The sequence below is a fragment of the Molothrus ater genome, chromosome 3 (assembly GCF_012460135.2).
Source record: "Molothrus ater isolate BHLD 08-10-18 breed brown headed cowbird chromosome 3, BPBGC_Mater_1.1, whole genome shotgun sequence".
Lineage (NCBI taxonomy): Eukaryota > Metazoa > Chordata > Aves > Passeriformes > Icteridae > Molothrus > Molothrus ater.
The window spans coordinates 62,532,922-62,560,359 of record NC_050480.2 but is presented as its reverse complement, the minus strand read 5'-3'; the positions used below and the strand labels follow the sequence as shown (position 1 = coordinate 62,560,359).

Sequence of the window (27,438 nt, the reverse complement as noted above, 5' to 3'; positions counted from 1 at the left end):
TCTCACAATTTGTGAGTCTTTAGTCTGTCTGCAGGGAGTTAATTCTGTTTCATTACACATTCAAGTTTGATGTATGGTCAATGGCTGTCAAAGACCCTCCTGCACACTAAAACAGAAAGAGTGAAAAATAAGATGATTTACTAATTGCTTTTAAAGTTGAGTGAGTGACTGTGTGGTGTATACCTGCCTGCAGGTTAGATCATGGCAGCAAGCTCCTACTCTGAAATTGTCTGTGTGATTAATTTGGGTAGTTCTCAAACTCAGCCTTGTCTTTCTGTTTATACCTGCATTCCCTAATTACCCAATTTCTTTAGTAACTTAAACCACATTTGCTTTTACAATAAGACTGAACAAGATTAAATGTGTGAATGAGTTCCGCACAGGATAAATATATTAATTTATTTTATATTCCACTGGACCTGAACTCCAAAATCAGTGGGTATTTTGTGTCTATTGCTACAACTCATACTGAATTACATGACAGCTACGTTCATGTTATGGTAAGTACACTGTACACCTGGCTAAGAAATACATGAAGCAAAATGTATTAAATAAAGAAGGCAGTGATCTAACTAAGTGCTCTCCTTTAAGTGGAGAAAATCAATTTGAAATAGACAGCTCTGGTGTTTAAAATCTTAAGCTTGATCTATTCAAGGATGTTTTACACAAAAAGGGGCAATGTATAGAGAATTACTTTTGTAAATGACCATAGGTCTGCTTGTTTCTGTTTTTTCCTTCTTTTTCTTTTTTTTTTTTTTTCATTTTTCTAAAGGTACTGTTAACCTTTATAATCATTTCAAGCAGCAGAATATAAGCTCAAGAATGTGGTACAAACAACCCTCTGCAAAGGTCAAGGGAAAATATCCTGGCTATTCCTTATATTCACAATATACCAGGGTAATATAGCTCTTGATAAAAAAGCATTGTAGACAGTGATTTTTATGATGAAAGCAAAAGGAATTAGTCACTTAAATCTGTGATGAGCTCCTAACAGTAGTGAGTGCCATCACTGGGTCTCTCAGATAAATCACTGCAGAAGACATTACGTGTCAGTAAACAGATCCAGAGAAACCAAGACTGAGCAAAAGTGGATAATAGAATTAAGTAGAGCAAAATTTTCTGGAAATACTGGCAAAAATGGAAATAAGCCCATGGATAGCTTTGCAAAAAGTAATAATTTTGCAATAATAACTCAAAAATGGAACATTACAGTTCAGGGCTGAAGGATATCCTTCTGTGTAGGCACATTTCAGATGCCTTGTGCTCACACTTTTGTTTTACATCTGGGGTTCAGAGTAACCCTGTTTTCCTACAGGTGTTTCAGAGCATGATTCATCCTCTCTAACGTTAAGCACCTAGCACAGGTGACTGGTCTAGGAAGTTGAAGTGAATCACTTTGCTTTGCCTTGTCATCAGCTTACTTTCCACCAGAATAACATGTGGTTTGGTCTTGAAATGTCAGGCACAACACCAAAAAGCCCCCACAGATCCTGTGCTAAAGAGGCAACAACTAATTCCTCTGTGAAGGTCCACACTTCAGCATTTTCACTATTCAAAGCACGCAGTACAAACACTGTCCTTCTGATTCTTGTCTGACCATGCTTTGCAGTATGTAATGTGCCACAATAAGCATAGATCCCAGTCTTCACCTGTTCAGAAGCTGTCCTTAAAAACAACCTTAAAAAGGACAATATCCCATGACTTCAGTGGAAGTTTTTTGCAATGTGACAAATTCCCCTTGAATCCTCCTTAAAACTAATCTAAATTGGAAATATTTCTTTCTTTTCATAAATTTAATTTAGGTTTTTTATTAAAAAAGCTTTTATTGGAACAAGGCCAACAATGTGCTTAGTGAATTAACAATGTAAGTAATTTCCAAATGGTAAAAGAATTAAGGAAAAGGTCCTCTAATTCAGTTATGCTACATGCTATTTTCTTGTTTTCAATAAACAGTATATTTGCATAGATATAAATTATACATCTACACTCATCTAAACCCACCAGAATATCAGTTTTGCTACCAGTGTAATTTACATTATTTTCTAGGGAGCAAAAATTGCAAATACAGTTTGAATCTTGCATCTTCACAATATTGCATTATAAATGTGCTTGATTTTGTTGTGTTTGGCTGTCAGTAAGCAGACAGAATACAAGAGTATCTGTAGTATAAGCAAGAAAATAGCATTATCTAACATGAGAAAATTGCAAAAATGCAAATTTAGAGAACATGCATCTGAAAAGAAGATTTATATTCCATAAGAAATAAGTCATTACACGTACTTGCAGTGTTTTTCGGTTTGACTGGGAAGGAAAAAGAGGAAAGAAAAATGGTCAAAACAGTCAGGTTCGGCAGAATATTGTTATGGCAGAGAAAGGCTTTATTTATTCTAGATGTTTCCATGTATCAAAACATATTTTTAATAATCTCACAGCAATTAACAACAATTTAATAATGAATGATATTATTAGGGGTGTTCTCATTTATGGACTGAAATTGGTTTGGTAGAGTTAAGATGACAAATATTAACAATAAAAATTTTAATTCTTCCCTTATTTCCTTTCATGAAGAAGCATGGAGCAGACATTTTTTAAACCCATGATGACAGTCCACAGCAAAACTGAACAATGCTCCTTCCTGTACCAGCATCAATTTTGCTCTGTCATGTGCAAGTGCAACTGTGCATGAGCTGTGATATCAGAGACATTTGCCACAGATTGGGGATGGTGCCAGACCAAGATCTAAATACTATATCATATGATACCTGCAATGGATGAAAATTTAAGTATTGCTCATCCTGGGAGGTTAAGTGTTTTCTGAAGTCCAAATGAAAGGCAGACCCCCACAAATAACTAGAAAAATGGAACCATTTAAAGTAAGCAGTTTCAGAAAGCAGTTCAAATTCTTTGCTGACATATGCCTTTGACATCAATGGAATTACAGAGACAGAAATTTGACCTTTAGTGTGTACATATATCTATATCTTAAAATGACAACCAGCATTACAAGTATGTACTGTCCTATTTAGTTTGTGGTACAGCATGTCAGGGCCATTCTATACATCAAAATAGATCACAGGACAATGGTTTGGACATTTGTCATATGCAATTGTATTTCACTATTTCTTTAAATAACATTTTCAAAACAAATATGAAAAATAAAATACAGGAGTGCTTACCTGGTTTTGTAAGGGGAACATCTTTTTCGTGTCTGACTGCTTCATGCTCTAAACAAAAAAAAATAGCATAAAAAAATTGCCATAATGTTTCTCAGTTACATTTTGCGCTTTTTTTTTTTTTAGTAAGAAGGATTGCATGTATGTTTTTCAGGATTAAACATTCCCCTTCTCTTATTTCATGCTGTTACTTGCAAAAAAGAAACCCACAAATGAATGGTTATTAAGAGATTATCTGCTGAGGGATCTGCCACAAAATAGCAAAGTTCATTAGTACTGCACAAAGCTTTACAAATATAGCTACTATTAATCTACTAAGAGTTGTGCATGTGTCTTAAGGAAGAAGTAAGTTAGAAGTTTCTTCTGTGATTTCTTAAATGTAATTTTTATCCATTTTCAATTTTTATTATTGGAAAGGAGAGTGCAGAGTAAAAAACTCAGCAACCGTTCACTCATCCTTTGTTCTTGATTCAGATACACTTGAGCAGAATTCCCAAAGTCTTGGACAAATACTATTATGTATGAATAAATTATATTTAGGTGTGGAAAATACGTCTCATCTCCACATGTCTGTTTTCCTACACTTCCTCCCATCCTTCTACTTCATAATTATTACTGAAAAAATTATAAATTATGTTATGTTGCTGGAAATAGAAAAGTTGAAGCAGCTTTTTTTTTTTTCCAAATAGGTCTAACAAACAAAAGTCAGACTTAAGAAAAACCCCACCACACAGATCTCATAGCACAGTAGCAGCTATGCAATGGAAACTGTGGCCAAAATACATTTTATGGCTCTGGAATCAGTGGACAGCTCTGCTGGCCTTGTTTCATGGTGATGCTCCCTCAGCTCAAGGACTGTGCATCACTTTCCTTTTGAGGAATCAGGACCCAAAAGCATGCTGTAAAGGGGAAAGTGCTGAAAATGTGAATGGCCTCTAAGAAAAGAGCAATATGCCTCAGCCTTTCTGCTACTCAGATGAATAATTGAACTCCTGGTAGCTGTGATTTCAGGTGGCCAGACAAGTTGAGAAATGCTGAGATGAAGACATCATACGGAATTTCAAATGGGATACACTTCTATGAAGCATGAATGAAAAATTTGTTCTGTGAAGAGTGATTCATTTCCCACATCTGGACTTTTTTTGATTATTTAATTATTTGGGCAATTAATTGACAGTTTAAATTATTATTATTGTAGTTGAATCTGCATTCTGAAGGTGTGACAGGTTAGAAAATCAATAAGCAGGCTGTGTGGTAAGTTAAGGTATTGACTCTCTTGAGTCCTTTTTGACTGAGAAGAATTCAGGATGCAGTTAATATTAATTTCTTTTTTTTTCTTTAACTTAGCAGGAACATTCATTCAAGCTAGGTAATTTTTAATAGACTTTAACTCCTCTATGAATTTTTGTTGATGGGACTTTTGATATGGGAAGCGTGGAATGAATTCACTCCTGCACTGAAGCAATTGGTTACGTCAAATGGGCTTTTAAATAGTAATAACAAGACAGTATATTAAATGAAAGGAAAGGAGACATGGTGATAAAGACACTATAATTTTAAGCAAAACTAGAAATTGCCAAGGGCATGCTTTCTTATGTAAAAGTAGAAAAAGATACATGTATCCAACAATTTTATAGGAATTTTTCTAATTAAGGTAAGAATAACATACTTGCTGGCTTTGCTTGGGCTACAGAAGACAAAAGAGATAAAATTGTAATAGTTAGATACTGAAAGAAGAAAAAATAAACTCTTTTTTTCCCTTTCTTTTTAACATTCAAGCATTTTATTGGAGTCAGTTCTCACTTGTTTTTAGCTTCCCCTACTTGTGCAGGGATGCACAGCATTCAAACCCCTAAAGTACAGACAGCTTTGTGTTGACTGCCAGTGATGATGAGAATAATTCCTTGTCTGACACTTCACAGCTTCTAGAACACTCATTGTTACTTGACTTTTTTTTCCTGTCAACATTACATTAAACAAACTATACTCTCTTAATCACAGATAAGACCCAAAGATATGGAGTTTAGTCCCAAAAACATTTGCTCCATAGGACTGATCCAAAGTCCTAATTCATCTGGTAATTTATTCTCATATTTGGGATCCTTTCAGAGGTCTGATTTACAGCTAGACCTCACTTCATTAGCCCAGCTCGGGCTAATGACAGGCTGAAACAAGCAGCTAAGGAGCTGAAAGACCTTCACCTGTCTTCATCATTGGAAAGACAATTCTTAATAGAACAGAAGCTGCAATTTCCACTCTGCTGGTTTTTTCTTTGTGATCAGTTACATATTTCAAAACACTGTGAAAAATATTGCAATGCAAATATACTACACTAGATGAGTGCTGAATAGTCTTTAGTACCTCCCTCCCCCTCCATCAATCTGGGGAGAATCACTTATTCTTACCTGACTTCTCAGTGGGAGTTGTTTTTTGTTGTTTCATTTTCTCCTCTGTATCATGAAAGCAGCATTAAAATTACAATGTGTTAGCATAGGTTCATATAATTGGAAATATAGTTTTATAGGTGATATTATGCATATGGTTCACAATGACAAAATAAATGCATGTCTTCACCACCACTATCCCATTATAGCACTGTAAAACAGCATGCAGGCATTATGAGTTCTGACTGCATGGTGAGATCATGTTCATGGAAATAGTAAATTACTGGGCCTAAGGTCTCAGCTGCCAGAAAACAGCTGCATACCCTTCAGCATCTTTCAGGCAGGCACTCAGGTGGAAGCCATCCTATTCCTGCATCCATTACACCTTTGCCAACAGCACCTTCCTGAGTGTCTAAGTCCAACAGCTTGGTATTAAAAAACACTAAGAACTTCTAAATATCTTCTAGAACTTTAAAGACTGTCTAACTACAAACATGGTGGAGGTATTCATGTGTCTACACACTGAAGATGAAAAAGGTATGGAGATGTCCAAGCACATAACAGGTCACAGAGGGACACATGGGACAGTCTGAAATGCCAGTCCATACCACCTGCTACTGGACAAGCCTACCTAGACCTAGCTGGACATCTGTCACAGGACCTTGGAACAGCCTTGAACTTCTGCTAATCTTATGGGAAAAGCTGCCCATGCCCACATGCTCTTGAGCTGCCTGTGGATTTGCTCAGCACAATTCTCAGATGATGTAGACCCATGTCAACATCAGCCACCAGACCTGAACTTCCTCTTCTCCAAGTAAATTGGTGGGATTACACTTTCTAATCAAGTGGGGTTTGTTTTACCGTCTCAATGTCCCAGTCAGGTGGAAACTGGGATGTTTATGTTCAGATTTCTGCTCTACCCAGTTTGGTTGATTTTAAATTTACCCTACCTCATCCTTTTATAGCTCAACTCCATTTTAGTCTTTTTCCATAATTGAATTCAAGCTCCTTTTATAGCTCAACTACATGTTAGTCTTTTTCCATAACTGAATTCAAGCTCTCCTCCTAAACTCTACCTTTCAACAATCACATACATTCCTAAATTCTTCTTGAATATGCTTAAGACACAGTCAGACTATATTTGCCATTCCTCTTGCTGAAAGCAGCTTGCAGCCACTGCCTCTGACCCCATCCTTTCCACTAAGACCTCTGGAAGGCATCATATCAAGGATGACAATGACTGTGTGGAGATCAGGTTGGGCAGATATCTCTTGGTCCCCTTCTCTTGCTTGTTTGGTCTATTTCTGGAAGAAAAATCAGTACTGATGGGGTCAAATATAGGGAGGGATAAAACTCTCCAGTTACTAATATTTTCTATTATTTGGAAATTGAACAGATATCTGCATTGCTATGCTTTTCATTTGTTTTCTGGTATGTTTCAATTTAATTTCTCTTAATTTGTATTAAGTTTAGGGCATTTTTATTGCCCTTACTCAGCTATTGCTACTGTCAGTTTCTTATGAAAGCCATGAATTAAAAATCTCAACTCTATGTTGTGTATGTCTGTGGAGCTAGAAATGTTTTATAACACAACCAGCAGCTTGAAGATGCAACTTATTGAGAGAAAGTGTCTTTTTTCTGCTGTTAGAGGAGCTTTAACATATAACAGTGCATTTCACTATATTAGATTAGGACATTAAAATTTCTATGTACCAATACAGAAGAAAACCTGGTATGCTGCCTTTAAAGAAAGGCCCTGTAACATGCCCTGGATTAATGACAAGTAAAAGTAAAAAGGGTTCTCTTTCTTTGGGTATTATCCTGATACTTTTGAACACTAAATAAGATATTTTTCCTTCCTAATTCTGTTGAGAATGTACAGCAATAGTTGTTTGTAACTCTACGATAACAAGTCTGTGAGGAAATAAGTAAGGAAATATGTTTGTGAGTGGATGGAACATCTGATTGATTTGAAAGTAGGGGCAGTGTTTCTTCTCAGAATTAATTTATCTTGAAAACTGGACAGGCCTGTGGATTTGCATTCATCTGGGAATGAACACAGTAATTCTTTGGTATTCATTTACCTACTTATTCTGCAACCTAACCACACAGCAGATATTGGTCTGCTGATTCCACTGGAGAACACCCTGATGCATTCCCTGGCAGAACTATAGGTGGTGGCTGCTTGGCTTTTTCTCTGAGTTTCCAGACACTGGTTGTAGCCAGAAGGGAAACTGAAGGAGTAGAATATCCAGACTTAAGGAGAACTGTCTCATAAGGGAATACAACTTCAAGACATCAGGAAGCTTCATAAAATCGATCTGTTCACCACATTCAGTATGAGGAAAAGCAGAGAAAAACATATGATGAGGATAATATATATTATTTTGCCAAGAAGTAATATTTCTAATTTTTCCTGTATTCTTTTTTTACCATATCACGGGGAGTCTTCTAATTAAAAAAATTAAACAATTTTGAGGACTTCATAAAGCTATAAAGAGTAAAAAATTAATGTTATGAATATTAAAAAAATACTGATTTTTAGTAAGCCTGAAGTTTAAAGTTCTGAAATCCTTCATTGAAGAGAATTTATTTGCTCTGCAGGGCTCCAGTCTTGCAGCACTACAAGTATTAATATTAATTTTTTCCCTGATGTACCTAATTTAAATGGAAAAAATAAGGCTGTAAACATTTCTCTGTGTATTGCAGGCAGTTTCAGCAGAATTACATCAGAATGGATTCCCTTGCTTTACTTGCCTTCACTGACATACACAAAACACTCTAATTTAAACTTTTCCCTGTGGGATCAATATATTTTCTGAAATTCCATAGTATTTCAGTCATGTGATACTTCTAAGTCTGATGGCAGGAGGCATAAGAAAAATAGTTTGAAGCTGCACTGAATCAAGGTGAAAAAGGAGGCCACTGTTTTGTTCAGAATGAAGCTTTTATAATTCAAGCTGTTAACTCAAGAGCACTCCTTGGCACACAGCAGGCAGAGGCACTATTACCACCAGTGCCTGCAGATTAATACTTCCAGTCATCAAGTGAAACTCAAAACAGCCACTGTTCTCCAAAGCAACCATTTATCATCTGAGAATAGAGATTTTATGCTAAAGGAAATTTAGCAAGCATTTTCCTATTTATTTTCCCTTCAAGCACCTAAATACCAAGGGCTTGGGGTCTGGAGTGTGCTGTAGTATGCGAGAGTAAAATCCCAATTGGTCCAATAGACTGGTTTGTGACACAGTGCTCTGATGTTCGAGAATGCCCTACCAAGGAAATTAATTTTCCTGCAGCTACGTGGATGAGATTGGGCTAATTGTGCAGCAGGACTGATTTCATTTAGCAGGAAAGGTGAGTGATTATATCATCCATCCAGACAACCCACTTTCTGGCCACCACTGTGGCCACCAAGCTTGGCTTCCTTGTTCCTGCCTTGACTGAATTCACCTAATGCCTGAAGCATTCTGCTAGCTGTTAATACACAAAAAGTGATCAATGAGTTACATAAAAAGCTTGGCCTATGTGTCTTTGAAAGAAGAAGAGAAATATTTTTTCCCTATTGACTCAAAACCAATATATCTTCAGTAAATTGGATCCTCAAGGCTTCCAGAAACGTGAAAATGTCGATGAAAATATTTAACTTAAAGGTAGAATATTGTACATTAGAGAAATTAATGAGAAAAGGTTTTTTTCCCTATTTTTTTAAGAAATAAAGACATTTATTTCTTAAAAAAATAGGAAAAAAATTAATGAAATAAAGCCTGCTTGCTTATCGTTGAGCACATAAGGTTTAAATGGTTTATTTAATCACTTATTCATGAGCACTTCATTTCAATGTGAAGTTCAAACAGCAGCACTTCCAGCAAAGGTCAATGAGATGTGAATACTTGCTTTCCAGTCCCCACTGCTTCTGGAGTGGGTACTGGAAAACCACTCAGGAGTGATGTAAGCTGAGCATCAGTAGCTGAGTTTTCTGTGAGGTTACCCTCTTAATCTTGTTAATTGACACCGGACCCAGCTGTGGATCCTTTAGGGCCTTCCTCCTCAAAAAACATGATTAGAACAGAGCCCTGGTTTGAAAGGGGGACCCTTTGTCCTGCTCACTGCAGCCAGGTATTACTTACAGTTTACCCAAGTGTACAGTCAGTCCAGGATTAGTATTGCTATTCTTCAGCTCCTGTTACTTTTGAGATTCAGGAGCTGGAGCTGACTCTACTGCAGAGTGTGTACTCAATAAGATTGTAGCTTCTCCTTTTTGGGGGGCCCACACTCACTTAATGTGATAACTAATTTACTGAAAGGGTTGAGAAGGGTTAATTCCCAGTGCACCTCTTTGATGTAGTGCAGGCCATTAAAGCACTCCTTCCTCACACTCTGGGAAATGGGTTTTGCTAATGCTTTTTACTACACCAGTGAGAAAAGTCACAAGAACAGTCAAAACCTGTGATAGATGAATCCTTTTAGTTAAATGTCACCCTCATATTTGTTCCTCTCCAAGACACTGAAAAAACCCAATGGCACAAAGCAAAAGACTTGTGCCTAGCTCAAGGAAGTGTCCAAGTTTTGCAGACCACACATATCCTGATTAAGTGGAACTGGGTGTAAGTGGAGGTTACTTCAAACCTACCTGGCTTGCTCTGAGAGACAGCTTTTTCCCGTTTAACACGTTCATGCTCTGAAAATAAGAACCCCTGTATGAGAAGGCTTTTTAATTTTTAGAAGATTTTAAAAATAAAATATTCTAATTATTGTTTTAAAAGATAACTTTGCATTAGAATAATTTTTTGAGAACTACATTTATCAAGAAACAATGTTGAACTATTTTTCCCCTATAAAATTAAATTAATGAAAAGTCCTTTAAACTTTTTAATGTGGTTTAATTATTTTCTGTGGATTTTTATAAATATAATAGAATTTCTAAAATTATAAATTGCTTCTAGTATTAATTGTGATTGGTATCACTGATCTTCTGTATAGAAGATTTCTCCTTGATGCTTGATACAGAAATGATGGCAGTTTTTACTACAACAGAAGTGGGGTTTTCTTGTAAAGAATGACAAATAAATGTTCAGTATTCTGCATAAAGGAAAAGAAAAAAAAAGCTTTCCAGGTTTCCCTTTGTCCTGGATTTGGCTGGACTAGAGCTAATCTTCACGTTAGCTAGTATGGAGATCCCATAAATATACTGTGAGGCAGCAATAATAAAGGATATTATTCTGTATTATAATAAACGTGTATGCAATTTTGTGCTATTTAAAAGCAGTGTGCTATCCAGATCCCAACATTATGAGACAGAAAATATTTCAGAGGAATGTTAAAAGTATGTTTAGTTCTGATTTGTAGCTCCGAAGTCTAAGCTGTGCAGCAGGTGAGCATTGCAGCATACCAAGAAATAAATCTCTAAAACTTGGACCAGAGGCCTGGCCAGAGAATTGCAGAGACCCTTTCCCATCTGTGGCCCCCTCGATTGTTTCCCAGTGTGAAGCTGCCATGGAGACAAAAGGCATAGGTGGGTCCCAGCTGAATTGGAAAAGTGTTTCCATGCAAACTGGAACCTGTGAACACACCTGGTCCTGCACTAACAGAGTGAGTCATTGAAAACCAGTGTCATAAGTCAAAATATTGTGTGAGTTTGTGTTGATGAATTCCACCTTAGGCTGCAAAAACTTTTTAAAAATAAGGAAATACCTTCCTTCTGAAAGTTATAATAACAATATTCTATATTGCCTTGGTACTTACTGTGTTCATGTGGGTTCTCTGAGGTAGCTAGAAGTAAAAAAAAAAGGCATATTTTAATAATTTTGTAGCTGTGATGCAGAATTTAGTTCATTTCTTAGTGACATTTTAGACATATAAAATTTCAGTGAAATCTATTGAAGTGTGCAGAAGTTGTGTTGTATCACCTACACTGTCCACCCCCAATGCATAAAGGGGACACTTAGCTAAGGAACACAGGCACCCCGAATTCCTCATTTAGCCAAAATTTGGTACAAACATCCCTGGAAGGCTCTGCACCTCTTCTGAGGGCTGAGTCACCCTCACTGAATGCTGACCATATACTAAACCTTGGGAAACTACCTGGCTAAGCAAGGTGCTTACCTTACTTAATGCCCACTAAGAGACAGGGCAAATTCAGACCATAAGGTCTCTACCAGACAAAGACAGAAAATGAATTTTAGCTTGAGTGAGGAAACAGCACCTAGGGCAGTCTAAAGATGACAGTCCCTGACAATTGCACCTGCTCTATGAGGGCAATGAATTTCAGATGGCTTCAGTGATACTCCAAGAAGCAGAAAGACATTTGGAAATGTTCATTAACGTCATGATGCCACTTCTAAACAAAAGGATTTCAGTGCTGTGACTTCTAAACTTTGTGCCATTTCATTTTCTGCATTTTTCCAGAAAAAAAAAATCCCAGAGGAAATAAAACTGAAAACCAAATGAGTACTTTCCATGGATGTTAAGACAACATTTCTCAGGTAAAGAAATGAGAGCTTGGCAGCTGTACCCAATGCCATTATTGGTTCTGCAGAAGGAAGCAAAATGTCAAGACCTAGCCCTCCAGCTGGATTTTTCTTCTTGACTTTTGCTATGCAGCTGTTGTTTTTGAGAGAAAAAAAGGCTCTACCACCTGCATGTCTTCTGTGTGTGAGAGAGAGCAACTCCACAGAGAGATGCAGCAGGGCAGGGGATGAGCTGCCTTTGCAGCCCCAGCAGCACAAGCAATAAAATTGCTGCTGTGAGCTCCCAGGCTGTGATTCACTGAGCTCCTGAGCTCCTGAGCTCCCACTTGGGACAAAAACTGCTGTGCATGTGGGTTTCTGTTTCAGTTGTTTTCCCTGCAGTATAAAATCCATTCCCATTTTATATCCAGTCTCTAATCCAAGTTGGGCATTTAAAGAGAGAGCAACTGGAGATGGTACACAGAACAAAGTGAAAAAAACCTAGAACATTTTTCTGGGTAATAAAGAGTAAAGATACAAAGTAAGTGCATATGCTTGCTGCGAACTGAGGAATCAGAAACAGGAGTTCAAAAGAAAAAAAATATGGACAAAGCCACGTTCGTTATTTTTATGTGTGTAAGTAAAAATGTTTTGTAAATTTAGGCTCATTTAACACTGCAAGACCAACTAAAATGTAGTTCCCTAAGCATCATAAGCTGAGGCAAATTCTACTGCAATTGCATTTCCATGAAACATGCCAGAAATTTGTAGAGGAAATTAATTTTTTGTTGTGTCAAGACATAGTGAGATATGTTCAGGAAATATGAATTTAAATTTTCAAAAAGGAATTTCAGAGCAAATATTTAAACCAAATGTGAACATTATACCAGTAGCTAGTGTAATGACTTACATAACTAATACAGAATATTGTGCCACATAACTCTTTCAGTTATCACCCAAAATAATTCGAGCTAGGCCACATATGAACAGTGTTAATTTAAATACTCTCTACTGATGCTGCTTTGCAAATTTTACAAGCAAACTTCTGTAATAACATCCTTATCTAATATCTGACTAAAATCAAAACAAAACCATTACTCCTTAACTTTCCAGTGAAGCCAATACAGTTATTTCCCCTTTTATGCTGGTAAATATCAGCCATAGAGAATGTTTAAAGCAATAGGAACTCAGCTAAAGTCTGGCCCTTGAAGCTTGTGAAAGTATCTCTGTTGTCCTTTTCCATCTTTTCTGTGGAAGCATTAATTAGACAAATTTGTATAATGTGGGCATCAAGACAGATTGAAAACTGAGATTACTGCTATCTGTGCTTTGCCTAAAAGTCCAGCTTCCTTATTTCTGGCATAACACTCAGAGATATTTCTACCAGATATTTTGATGAAATAATGAAGATATTCTAAAGTTAAGTCTCTAGAGTGTTGGTTATTCTAAAAATATCTATAGTTTTTCTATAAAAAAGCCAAAAAGAAACACTGAGGTGAAATTTTGAAATGGTATTTGGGCCATAAAAATAAACCTTTATGTTTTGCTAACTCTTATTTCAGTCAATTCAATGTCAATGTTATCCTTCTTGTGTGTCATGATCTCATTAAAAATGCAACTCAAATGACATGTAGACTAAGCAGAGAGTTGAAAAATGAAATCCCAAGACCATTAGATTCATTTTTATAGTATCACAATTATCTATAGCATGGGTACCTTGATTTTTATTTTATTTAGTGAAAATAGCAAGATGATAGCCCAGGTCAGACTCTGCAGAGTGTGTAATAATATATGTAATTTAGCCTAAAGGGTGAGAAATTAGAGGCTGTGTTATGCACCTCTGGGAAACTCATACACTTCATGTAGTATCTTGCACTGGAAGTGCAAACAAGCATTTTTTGTTTTGGCCACTGATGGCAAGAGGGTCTTGGGCTAAATCAACTCTTGGTCTCATTTCAAATGGTTGTTCTGATGTCATTAGCTAACAGGACTACCTACTGGGTAAAAAAGTACTTATTGTTCACAATGGCAGAAAATTCAGTCCTAAGTAAGTGTTTTATCTTCATTTTTTCAACACTTAAATTGTACTAGAGGAGGTCAGATTTGAATCAAATGAAAACAGTTGGATTTTTGATGAAGTATTTGAAGCTACATAAGAATGGATCAATGAAATTATATGGTTCTACTCCCAGCAAAAATTTGCAATGTCTTTTCTGCCATTCTAAATTAAACTTGGAAAACAGACTTCATAGATATCTTGCTGTTTTCCACTTCAATTTGTTTTTTACTTGCCTGGAATTCTGAAGGCCACAAGGGTATTAATTATATATGGCATATTTTTGTAAATTAGATTCTGATACAGCATTTTATTGAACCATAAATTGGTAAAGCTAAAAGCAGAATGTGCTTTTTGATTATAACATCTATTTTCTATCTGGGTAACAGGTATTTGCTGTTCAGACAGCAAATACCTTTGTGAGTGTGCACATTCTGTAAGAAAAGAACATGTTGTGCAGGAAATAAAAGCAATGCCAGAAGTACTTGTTTTAGTTAAGAAAAACAGAATAATAACACATGTTGTAGCTGGGAAAAATTATTTCCAATTAGATAGTTACAGGTGTATTATAAATAAGGAATTTACTTTCCATTAGACAAAGTAAGAGCGTGGTTTATTTTCCTTTAAAGACAGCACAGAGATTCTTTACCATGTTTTGGACTGGACATTGCATGAACACACAACACACTATGTTAATCTGTAACGACATTACAGGCCAAGAGAGAGATCAAGATCAACAGGAATCTTCTAATAGAATTATCAAAATTTGAAATGCATACCTTCCAGTTTATGCATCATGACAAAGCTAAAATTTGTTTTCCCTACTTAATATGAGTTCATTCCCCCTGAACTACAGACCAATGAACTATTTGTTCTTCGGACAAATTAGTGGGCATTTTTCCTTCCAAATTTAAGTTTCAAGAACTTAAGAGACCACATCATTGTGCATAATTTAATTAAGACAGTTTTGGTCTAGTTAGGTCAAGGTTTTTCAAAATGTAGCGAACTGTATTATAAAAAAGTCAAACAGAATAAAATACATTCCTTATATGTCTCAGAAAATAAATTCAGAAAAAGGGGGTTATTAGGACTCACCACTCTGTTAAGGAGCAGTTCCCTACATTTGTGAAGCTGTTGTCTGTACTCTTTGCCACTCAAAGGAGAAGTCAAATGTTTGCATAAATTTTTTAGATCAGCAGACCTGATCTGTCATATCTGCCTGTGTCTTACTCAAGTTCTTCTGGCTAGATGAGGAGCAGGCAGACTGTGTTGCAAAGCCAGTCTACTGAGCATATGTCTAAAAATGTGGCTCAAAAACCAGATTAGCTGCAGCAGCATTCCTAAAACGAGAATGGCTTGTGCTCATCCTGATCTCTGCTCTACAGTAAAAAACTGCCTTGTCAGAGTATGACCAAGAGTTACCCTGTGGCCAAGTCAAAATAAAGAAAGCAAGAAGTGTGTGGTGGTGGCACGAATAGGGGAAGCTGGTATATGATTAAAATACACTGTAATGTTAATTAAAATGCTGTAAGAGCCTTGTCCTCACAGGATCTCTTAATTCCCTACAACATCCATTTTTAATTTCTGGCTTGCTTTAAACCTAGTATTTTCCAGGATATTTTTCCAGGTTTCTAAACATTAAGGAAGTATTATATCACATTAATATGACAAGTATGAAATGCTAAGTGATTAAGACTGTCTGGAATATTTGTAGGGAAGCAGAGAGCTTGGGGTCTTTGTCTAGGAATGCTCGTCTGAGTCTGTGCATCTCCACAGATTTCCATGGATCACTCTGTCAGTAGTGGCTGAAGTATAACAATAGGATAAGTTGTTGAGACAAACCCTCCTAAAATGCCATGGTTTTCCATTATCATTAATACTTAACTATTGATATTAGACCCTATATGGTATTCACTTGCAACAAACTGATCTTCCTATTGCCACTTTCCACTAAAAAAAGCTGTCAGGCTGCTCTCACAGTTCTTTCTGCTTTATTTTCTTTACCAGAGCAGCCTAGCCCAAGATATCTATCTGCGTTCCTAGAGCTGTCGTGTTTGTGTCCTTGCTGTTTGGTTTGTTTTATACCTCAGGGCTGCATATTGAAAAATGAGCTGACTTTTGGTTTTGGAGGATTTTGTTGACGTTGTCTAAAACAACTTGTTTTTGAAGACTTTTTTTTTAACTGGCAGTTCAAGAGTACTTTATGTAACAGGGAAAAACAAAAAGTAATAGAGAGGAGAGAAGGGAGAAACTTTATCATGGTGTAAATATAATAGAAGTAGCAAAGAAGTAGAGACATTTCCAACATTTTTAAATGACTTTTAATAAGAGGAATTGCTTCAGCTTCAATCTGAGATGCATGCCTTTAGGAATCATTAGTAATGATCCCAATCTTTCTCTGTTTCCCAGTTTGTCACTTAAACAATAGAAATGCTCTGGGAAATCTAAGTTGTTGAAACAGCAATCTTGCATGATGGCACTGAAAACTAATATCTTTAAAGTAGTATAAGTCCTAATATCCCAGGAGGACAAATCTTCCATCAACAGAGCTGGAAAGAATAAAATTTCAGTCAAAATAGATGAGGTACATCTGCTGCATTAATGCATTTCATCTTTAGGCACGTGTAGTAAAAGACCTGAAGAGCTTCCTCTCAATATCATCCTCAGCTTCTGACGTTTTCATGTGCTGCTCCCTGAAACTGTGGGATGGGAACATACAGATGAGGGAGCGTATGCTAACAAGCTTTCACTTTTAGAAATATCAATTTTACATTTGCATATAGCTAAGGCAAAACACAGTGGAGCTTGGGATGTCTTTATTGCAACATGAATTATTGACTCTTAAACGGCAACTGAGTGAAATCAGGCAGGCTGAAGTTTATAGGATGTTAGAATGATTTTTCAGAATATAGATGTTAGTTTCTGCAAAAAAAGTTCACCACTCTATATAAAAAGTTGGAACCAAAAGTAGCACCTCTTGCTGATGTTAATAATTCATTATAATTCAATCTTCAGTCATAATGTCTGTTATTGGTGAAAGCTGGCAAATTAACCCCCCTGGGCCCAGATTCCATGCAAATACTTTGAAAAGGAACTTCTTGGTTGAGGTCCTTCTTATCTATGACTGGATTTGTAAGAGCATAATAATGGCTGAAAATATATTTATATATGTTATTAAATAAATGTGAAACAATAATAAATTAGAAAAGAATAAGATGACCATGGAAATCATGAAAAGAAGAATTTTGGAGGAAAGAGCAGTTGATATAAGGGGTGGAGAACAATAAAAATTAATTGACTTTTGAGAAAATGGACTTTTCCCAGTGTGCTACTCAAATTAACATGGTGATTAAAGTGCAGGGCTAATGAGTAACTTCTAGAGGCATAACATACTGAACCATCTTTGTTCTTCATGAAATGCTGCTGATGACTGCTTTTGCTTTAATTACGACTCTGTAAAAGTACATTTCTGCAAATGATGTCTGCATAGATAAGAAAAAGAAAGGTAGATTGACACTAGAAGAACTATTCATTCAGGAATTGTATCTGAATAGAATACCTCTGAGCATTCATTTGCACACATCTTTGTGCAGAGCAATAAAGTAATAGTTTATCCCATGGGGAAATTTTTAGCCAATTAAACATGTTTTATGTGGATATGCAGGTGTTCAAGCATATTATGCTGATTGACAAATGTGTTTCTGACATGATGCCAATATATATGTGTTATACCTAACTTACAGTAACAACCCAGGCCACCAATTACATAGAGCACTCTTTCTTCAGAAATCACAGCTGTTTCATAATCATTAAAACAGTAGTTTAACTGACTCCAGTTTTTGGTAACAGGGGCTGAATAAATTACTGTTGTACTTTAATGCAAGTAAGAGCATTAACACAAGCTGTAATCATAACTGCAATTGAAATGTTATGCCAGATCTATCAATATGAATAATTTTACAGGTTTGTTATTTTATAAGACTTAAAAGAGAGTAATCTTAATTTGACCTTGAATAGATTACAAAGTTGTAACCAATCAAGGTTACAACTAATTAGTTGTAAGGCTTTTGTAAATCCTACTAAAAATTAAAGTATCGGCATTTTTTGAAAAAACATGGATGCAAGGTAGCATCACTAGTTTTATGTGCTTCAACTCTGAGTACACAGAGGTGTTAGGTAGATAAACATGGAGATTTCACTTTATTGTTAAAATGTCTAGATTAAATATTTGCATTAGATTCTCCATTTAAGTACAGTGAGAGTGGGTATTCAATCAGTTTTTAAGATGTACAAATTACTTGCTCCTTCTTCTGTCTTCTCTTTCAATGTCAGATTATTAAAAGAGTGGGAAAGTTGTTAATTAGCAACAAACAATCCTAATATTCATCAATGTTTGTTTTCTGTTCTTGTTACTAAACCTAAACTATGTTCCCTGTTATTATTAAGTGAGAAATATTAATATCTCCAGAGGGGCAAGTAATTGCATTCTGACACAGATACAAGACAGATGAAACACTCTTTGCAGATGCTTATTTCTCTCTATCAGCCCTAAACTGAGATTAGGGTGAACAGTTTCAATGTAGATTTACAACTTTAGACATAAAGTTTGCATGAGGTAAGGTATCTTAATGATTACAATAATCTGAGTATCTAAAAAAAATCTTAAAATTTATGAATTCAGTGAATTGTGATGAGCTTCAGACAGTCATTCCTCTACCTGCTTATATTGAATGGGTCATGTCTTAACCTAAACAGAGGCTGTACAGATCATTAAGTCTCACATAACCCCGTAAAACGGACATAAATTATTTATACCCCTAAGATAGTTGAGACAGGGTAAACAGAGGTCAAGAAAATTTCAGTTAACTGATTTAGTCTTTTCAGATAATTTTCTTTATTTAATATAAATTATCTGTTCATCAATATTTCTTGAAAATGCTGGGGACTTGATATTTTAGCATGGGAAATCAAAGCTCATTAGTGAGTGCATGGGTAGCCATCTATCAAATTGAAAACATCTTTAGTCAGGAATGGATTTACATTGAAAAACATCTTGTTTCCAGTTCAAAATTCCTGTAGAGTGTTCTTCAGTAAAATCACTTTATTAACTCTTAATCTGATGCAGGATGAAAATATTAACTTCAGTTTGGAAGATCCTTTGGGCTCCATCTTGTGGCTATTTCAGTGACTGTTTCCTTTGAGAGAGCTGCCTGCCTTCAGCTGGTCAAAATATCACTAATAGTTTCAACAGCACACTAGCATATGGCTGTATTTATTATTTTCTAGAATATTATACAGAATTTTTGACCCTATTTTAGGAAAATGGTTTTAAAAGTATTCACAATGATTTGAGGTTTTTGATTCCTTTGTTTTGCACTAAAAGTTCTATTGAGTCTGTGTAATACACTTTGCAGTTATAGAATCAGTTTCTTTAATTTCTTATCCTTTGACTCTTGTTAGACGTAGCAGAAATCCCATGCTACCATGATAATTTTCTTTATGAATAAGATGGCTGACTTCCAGTTTTTCTGGTCAATTACAAAACTAAGCAGTTCTGAAATCCCCCCATTTTGTTTTGGTTTGTTTTTTTTGTTGTTTTTTTTTTCCAATTTGGAAAGCATCTTGATTTATATATATATATATATTGAAAAGGGATGCCACTGTGCTTTGGCCAGTTTATTCCACCCTCTGTATGCAGAACAGCAGTTTCCAAGCCATACAGTACCATTACATGGAGTACAAGAAGGAAATTGTTCTTTACTGAATTGACAAAAAGATATAGTTTGGAGCTTGGCCCCTTTTCTTTGATTTTAGCTGCACTCAGATGTTATACATTTTTTACACCACAATGCATTTATTGAGAAAAAGACTGAATGTGATCCTACACACTCTCCTGTCAATTTATTTTGACAAAACCTGTTACATGAATGTGATTTTCATTTTGCTTTCTAAAACCTAGTAAATGAATTTAAGAGCAAGATGTCAGAGTGTTAATGCTGAAATTCAGAATGGGAGTGTTGCTACTGACAGGCAACCAGGACCTGCATTTAACTAAGTTACAAGTCTTCATAATATCTGACTGTAGGCAGTCTACAGAGCAGGTGAGACTCACAGAGGTCTTGAATTGGATATGCTCTCAGGAGCGAGGCAGAGTTTTCTCTCTGTCTCTTGCTCATTAGCTCCAAGGAGGATGGAGAAACCAACTCCCTGGCAGCTCAGGTTCACAAGTCACTTTCAGAAATGAGAGTGTTCTTACATGTACTTGTGAGAATGAGCAACCACAGGGATTGTGTCATGGCTGAATCCTCTTTGGTCCGCTAGAAACACAGATGTAAAGGATCTTTAGAAAACAAGATTTTCTGACACTGACTGGAGAGACAACTCACTACTCTTACTTGCTTGACATCCCCTACTCAGTCCGTGTCGTCCATAGTCAGAAAGAAATAGGGAGGTATGAATTGAGCTAAGAAATTCTACTTTATGCAGAATTAGAAAAACTTGAAATTTTCTTTGATCTGGCTCTGTTCCAAACAAGGATTTTTGTAACCCTCTGTAGTTAAAAAAAAATTTTGAAATATGAAAATGCTCCTTTTGTTTATAGAAACAAAAATAATTTTAATATTTCTTTCATTTAAAAATGGCAATTAAATGTGAAAAAATGCTGAAATATTTCAGCATGTTACATTTCTGTTTACTGTTTCCTGGAGATGCCTTGGAAATTATGGGATTTATATCACTTCACCAACCCCTGGATCTATTTTAATTAGTTTGATTCCTCGCTCACAGGAATGCTTTGAATTATTAGCAAGAGTTAAAAATTTTTGTGTACTGGGAGCCAGATTTGCTCTTGGGAAATTTAAGAAGTGCCTTCCTCATGCAAAGGTTTTCTCCCTCTTGCCCTTTTGGAATTGACAAGATTTACAAATTTCTGTGACAGCTTCTCTTTCCCACACATGTTGAAAGAAGGCATAACATGATGCTGGAAGGTAAAGCTGCCCATTTTCTAGGACTTTGTGACCAAAAAGTCCTAGAGACCTAACCTTTGAAAGAGAAATAGTGAATGCCTAAATTTCATGCATTAATTGTGCCTCAAGGTTTCTGTTAGAATCATCCATATTTGGAGAAATCAGCACAATATGTAATCTTTCTCCATCTTAATTTTGTTCTTTTCTGTCTCTTGCCAGCTCCTTCAAATCTGATTTATGCTATGCACAGAATGTACCATCGACTGAACGCGTCATTCCATCTTCTTCTCTTTTATGATGGCTTGTCACTCTGTATGGCTCATTATTCTTGTTTTTCTAGATGAGGGATGTATTTGAATAGGACAAAATAATTGGAGAAAGCTTCGTGTACAGTGTGTGTGCTGTATGATTCACAGGAGAAATGGTAAAGTGCTGTTTGAACTGTGCATGTTACTACCACAATATATTTTGGATAATGAGCCAGTCAATTTAGAGCGCTGCCTGGCTACTTCTATTATTTTTGCAGCTGTGCAAAAAATACTGTATCCTTAAGCAAAACCAGTGAACATTATCCTTTTTTATTGCCAGTCAGAGGAATACACATGCAGCCTAGAGCAATTTCTTGTGACAACAGAATAAGCAGAAATAAATAAAACCTTATCATATTTGGAGTTAGCTAGTAGCATGCAAAATTTTCCATATGAGGCCTGCAGAGAAGGGGAAGCTAGATGAGAAAGCATGGCAACTAAAGCATGGCAACTAAAGCATGGCATGTTCATTTTTTGGAAGAGGCCTTATTACTTCTCTCCAGTTTTTCAGTTTAGCGCATAGCTACTAAAGGCATGAACATCACTGAACCAGTTCGCTTTAGTCGCTAGAAGATTTCATTTTTCTGGCATTTTTTTCCCTAGAATCACTACCTTCCTTGCTGACAATGTTGGTTATGATCTCAGAAAACCAGAGAGTGGTATAATCCAAAAAATAAATAAAGGGATAATATATAATATAATAATAATATATAATAATCATATATAATATAATAATCATAAGAATGACTAAAACTGAATTTCAGTTCATGCTTCCATATTTCTGTGAAATAGGTTGATGGTAGCTAGCAGGATGAGATACAGCCTGAGCCAGGTGCATGAAAGTAGCCTACACATACTTGTTGCAAAATCCTTTCAACTAAGAAATCAAAGGAAAATTTTTCAAGCAAAAGAAATATAGAAAAGAAAATGAAATGGAAAAATCAATCTAACTTCAAAGAATGTTCATGAAAAATGCATTTTTCAATCAGTTTTGCTGGGGAAGATTTTGGTTAAGAGGGAAGAAAATCCTAGCTGGTGGAAAATGAGCACTAGATGTTTAAAACAAATTCCCTTGGTTTTCTTCTGTAAAAGAATGGGCCCACAATCTGACAAGGGTGAGAGAAGTAGCATCCTTAAAAATTACCTCATTCTTTTCTTTCCATCAAGGATGTAGCAGCTCATGTTTTTGAAAACTGCAGACATTTTGATATCTGAAAACCAATGGCTCTATGAGTAGCTGCCAGTTTTCTGATTCTCCCTGCTTCATGCGCTACCTTTCACGCCTCAGTTGCTGCAAATTAATCTTTGGACAAAATATCCTGCTTAATACCTATTAAGCATGGTTGTTTTTGATAACTGAAATTAATTTTATTGTTCTGTTAAAGACATGAAGTGAAATTTTGGCCTCAGTGGAGTGAATGGGAATTTTGCCACTAACATCAACACAGCCAGGATTTCACTCATGAGCTGATAAAACAGTTGAGACTATAATTTTGTTTTTTCCAGTTCAGTTAACAGCTCTATACAGGGATAACAGAAAAAACCCAATAAATTAGTAGGATTGAAAATGTCTTCATGTATAGGCAGTAAAGGTTGGCTCCTCTGTACAATTATGTGAATCATAGAATTTCCAAATGGCAAAAGACACGCCCTAGCCCCCCCCCCCACCAAATCTCTCATCAATTATAAAGAGCTATTTTTTTTTCTCATTGAATGAAAAATCTTTCTCATAAAAAAGAATCTTGAATAATCCTAAGAAATATATGGATATGTTCTGAAAATGTTCCCATTACTCGATTTTGTGAGAAAGACAAGATTTATAAGCCCAGTACTGAATAAAGTTGAACAGGTTAAAAAAAATACCACATCAGTGCAAATATTTCAAATTATTTTTGCTGTTTGAATAAAATAAGAAAATTAGGAAAAAAAGTTTTAACTCAGCAAATCTTATTCTGAAAGACAACATATAAATAGATATTTAGGTTCTGATAAGTACATTATATTTATCTTTAAATAAAAGTAATATCTTTTGTTCTGATTTAGGGCAAATTTTTCCACTAGTCTGTTAAAATATCAGAGAATGACTTCAGCAAAGGTTACATGCAAGCTCCATATATATGTGAAAAGAGGAAATTAAATGTGTCTAGGAAAGCAGCTTCTGCAAAGAACAAGCAGCCAGGTCAGCATGCATGGTGCACTGCAAGTTTGTTCTCTTTGACAAATCCTAATGTGGTAACAAAGGCCTTTCATTTTCCTCCCAGCCAGAATGAGGAAGTGTCTGACACTGGTATGTATTGGCCTGTTTTAAAAAGGAGCTACCAATAGTGGAAATGACAACAGTGTTATCCCAGCAGGAGCAGATAAAGTTGGCTGATGGTAGCACACGCGGTGCTGTATGTCATCACAATGCTGTAAATCATCACAATTGTATCACTGAACGAAAGAAACATTTCTCACAGCAGTCACAGCCTGAAAGATGTTTCAGTCAAGGGAAGAGATTGATTTACCTTTCTTCTCCCCCTCCTTTTTCACTGCAGCTGAAACAGAAACAAAAATACAGTGTTTTCAAAATTGAAGTTAATAGCAGTATCAGTAAAAATAATTCAAACACATATATGAACATTTGTGCACATATATCAAATCATACATATATTATGCCATAAAGGAATACATTTCTTTGCCAGATGAAGAAACTGAAACATTTCCTCACAGACACCCAACTCTGCCATTGATGAGAGCATATTCCAGCTTTCTACATCCTCACACATAATTTTAGTCATGGTTATCTTCCTCCCAGACATTGAGAATGGGAGAGATTCATAGAGTGAAAATTTCAAAATCAACAATGAAGGAGGAGGATAGATTGAAATGTCAAGGGGTAAGAGGAGTATAGAGAAAGGTTATGAGACATCATCAGTTTAAGAGAAATGTGTACTTTTTTGCTATCAGAAATTGTAGCATTAAAAAAGAGCAAAAAATAAGACATAAAAAACTGTCTGAAATTATGTTTCTAAGCCTCTGCTGAATATTGAGACTTCCAAGACCTGATTATCCAGCAATCCCACCTCTAAACCCCATAGCATGAGTTTTGTGGGAAGGAAAATGGGAAAGAGACTGGAAGAAAACTTATACTTTAAAATTTAAACCAAATTTTAAAAACCTGGAATTAGTTCCTCACTGGAAGCTGTGATGTGTGCCCAATATTCAAATTCTGGAGACAGAATAAAAGTTCCCTAAAACTCAGCCCAGTATTCCAATAAAACATTGCATACATCTACAATGAGTGCTGTGAAACCATAACAAAATTTTACTAGAAGAGATGAGGTGGCTAAAATGAGAGTTACCTGCATTTACAGATAACTGCTGCAACTCTGATAGAGATGAGCCAAGCTTATCCTTAAATCTCTTCAAAATCCATGCACTACCCATTCCCCAGCCCACATTTATAGGACCAAAACTTCTAAAAATGTAGTTACAGATGTCACTTTATTTTGAAATGTATGTTAGAAGTGATCTTAGTGAGCCTCTGCCTTAGGCTAGCATTTGCAGGCAAAAGAAGAGAGAGGAATTAAGATTCAGGACCTATGCTTCCCAGAAAAGGGTGTTCAGCACCCGGTTGCCGATCTGAATGGATCTGATGTGGTATTGTAACTGGAAATGAAACAAGCAGAAGTGTGACTCTGCATGTATTGGATAATGTGCCCTGGTATAGGACAGAAATCAAGGATCATGAGGTCAGAAGAGGGCAGACACTCCTTAGTAGTTTCAAATGTTTGCACTTTGTGTGCTGATCTCTGTCTTTTCAGTGTTCTTAAAATGAGAAATCATTTTACTGCAAACTGTTTGTACATTTGGATAAAAAGAGTCAAGAAGGAACTGGTTAAACCTTGAATTACTAAAATGCTATTTATCAATGGCCTGTGGCAAAAATATTCTGATTTAAAAAATTTTTAATGTTTTCTACCACTTACCCTCCTTTGAGAATTAGATTAATTTTAAGCATCTCAAGAATGTGCTCAAAAAAAAGGTTTCATGGCTAGAATCAGTGAAAATCTGGCACAAGGTTTCTGGGATCTGGTCCTCTCTGCAATCACTTCCCTTTTTTAGGTAATGTGTGTAGCAAAGATGTGCTGTGTACTGTGTGGTTACAGCAGATTGAGTAGGTTTTACCCCCAGAGACTGCTATAGGAGCCTCAATGGCTTTTGAAAGGCATATTTATATAGCCACTTGCCGTGTTTTGAAGGGACTCCCAAATCAACAGAAACCCCAAATGTTGCAGTGTGTCACCATTTCCTGTCTCACCAATCCCATCCCCCTCAGGTATGCCAACCTTTCCCCCTCCCCCTTTGCCCTCTGCCTGGCACCTTCCAGCAAGGCGTCGTGTGATTGGCAGATCCCCCCCCCCCCCCCCAGGCCTGGGCTCATTGGTTTGTCCCAGCATCCACATCCCCTGACCCTTCCCCTGCTCACACCTGGTTGGCCCTCACCTGTCCGTCCCCTCCCCCTGTCCCCGGGGCTTAAAAGGACACGAGACCATGCAGTTGGGTCGGGAGTCTGTCTGTCTGTAGCTGTTGCCACATTCAGAAGTCTATCATGCTACAATAAAACTCTGGATCTAAGCTCCACGGCAGAACCCGCTCCTTTTCTCTTCACTGTCGTCTGAACCTTTTCTACCAAAGGTAAACTGAGTTCCTATTTTGCCTGGACCTGTTCTGAGCGCCCAGCTGCAGCACCTAGCCAGCCAAAGGCATCTCTGGGGTGAAAATGCCACAGCTGCCACCTTTGGTCCAGCAGCGAGGCCAGACGAAGCCAGGCAGGACACACCCCGAAACATTCGGGGCTTAATATTTAATACCCAAATACTGAGACTCTGGGAAGGGCTTATAGGTGAATGTGCAGTGCACCTCTGGGCTCCTCCTGACTTCTGTGCTGCCAGCTCCTGGGATGTGGCTCAGTGTGCTTCTGCTCCCCAGGCAGAGCAGGGCCCCTCCACGCCTGCCGCTGCACTTAGGGCTCGCCAGCTTCTGTTATCATCCTGTTATATCCTGCTGGGACATCTGCTGGAATTTTCACCTTGGCCACCGTCTTTCTGATGGGATGTACCGTAAATACTCAACAAATCTCATGAGACAGAAGAGGCCTCATTCCGAACACTGTAGCCAGTAACATCGCTCTGGTCAAATCCTGCTACTCAAAAGTAAAATGATAAAGAATAAATGAAAAAGGGCAGAACACTGTCCTTTACATTGCTCTTTCAGAAGCTGAGCAATGTTTCTGAGTCTGAAAAGCAGCAAAAAGATGGATAGTTTACCCAAGGAACTTGGTTTGCAGGTGATAAAAGGCCAGATTACCTGCTGAATAATGTATAGTAGCTAGGGAGGGAAGGGCATGAAACAGAGTGATGAACTAGAAAATGTGATGCTCCAATATAAGGGATGCTCTTGGCTGTAGAACTCATCATTGTAGATGAGTGCTTTTTACCCTGATTATTTGGAGAAAGAACTAATTTTTGAGTCAACTTGTTTTTCTCTCTGTGCTGAAGAGTCCTGCCTTGTAGTTCTTGAATTACGAATTTGTACACACAGAGCTATTCAAAGAGGGCTCTATTAGCAGCCTAAAATCACAGTCTGTCTGTTCTAGGCCTATCCAAATCCAGTCATACTTTTTCAGTTACTGTAGATAGTATACAAAGCAAAACACATTTATCAAGAATATACACACCGTGTTATGGAATTACAAATCTAGATTGACAACTATTCCAGAAACCAGAAATGAGCATTGTCATATTTTAGGTTTATTGAAGAGGTTAAAAAAATAATTTCAAACCATGGAGGACCCTGTTCAATATTTTTTTTTTTGTGTTGAGTGGGAAAAGAAAGGTAAATTCCAGTGGTGGAAAGGTCAGAAAACTGTGATAATGCAGTAAGTATTTTCAAGGAGGAAAAACATTCAAGTTTAAGATTGTTGTATTGTTTAAGACTTTTATCAGAAACTTGAACCTTTATCACCAGCAGTCCTTCAATCTCATACATAATGGTGTTTCCAAAGGACTTTTTTCTGAGTTGTTGAGCAAACACAAACCATTTCAAAATTGTGAAGATA

The 27,438-nt window shown here is 36.6% G+C and overlaps 1 protein-coding gene across 12 annotated transcripts in view; it reads right to left on the bottom strand.

The window, feature by feature from the left end:
* TRDN (triadin) overlaps positions 1-27,438 on the bottom strand; it is a 232,482-nt gene that overhangs the window by 27,556 nt on the left and 177,488 nt on the right. For all 12 annotated transcript variants that reach the window (XM_054514398.1, XM_054514393.1, XM_054514397.1 and 9 more), the window contains 7 exons: positions 23,843-23,872; positions 11,303-11,329; positions 10,191-10,238; positions 5,579-5,623; positions 4,843-4,860; positions 3,177-3,224; positions 2,281-2,301 (listed from right to left, as the gene is read on the bottom strand). In XM_054514398.1, coding sequence (XP_054370373.1) covers positions 2,281-2,301; positions 3,177-3,224; positions 4,843-4,860; positions 5,579-5,623; positions 10,191-10,238; positions 11,303-11,329; positions 23,843-23,872 — 237 coding nt within the window. The remainder of the gene's footprint in view (positions 1-2,280; positions 2,302-3,176; positions 3,225-4,842; positions 4,861-5,578; positions 5,624-10,190; positions 10,239-11,302; positions 11,330-23,842; positions 23,873-27,438) is intronic.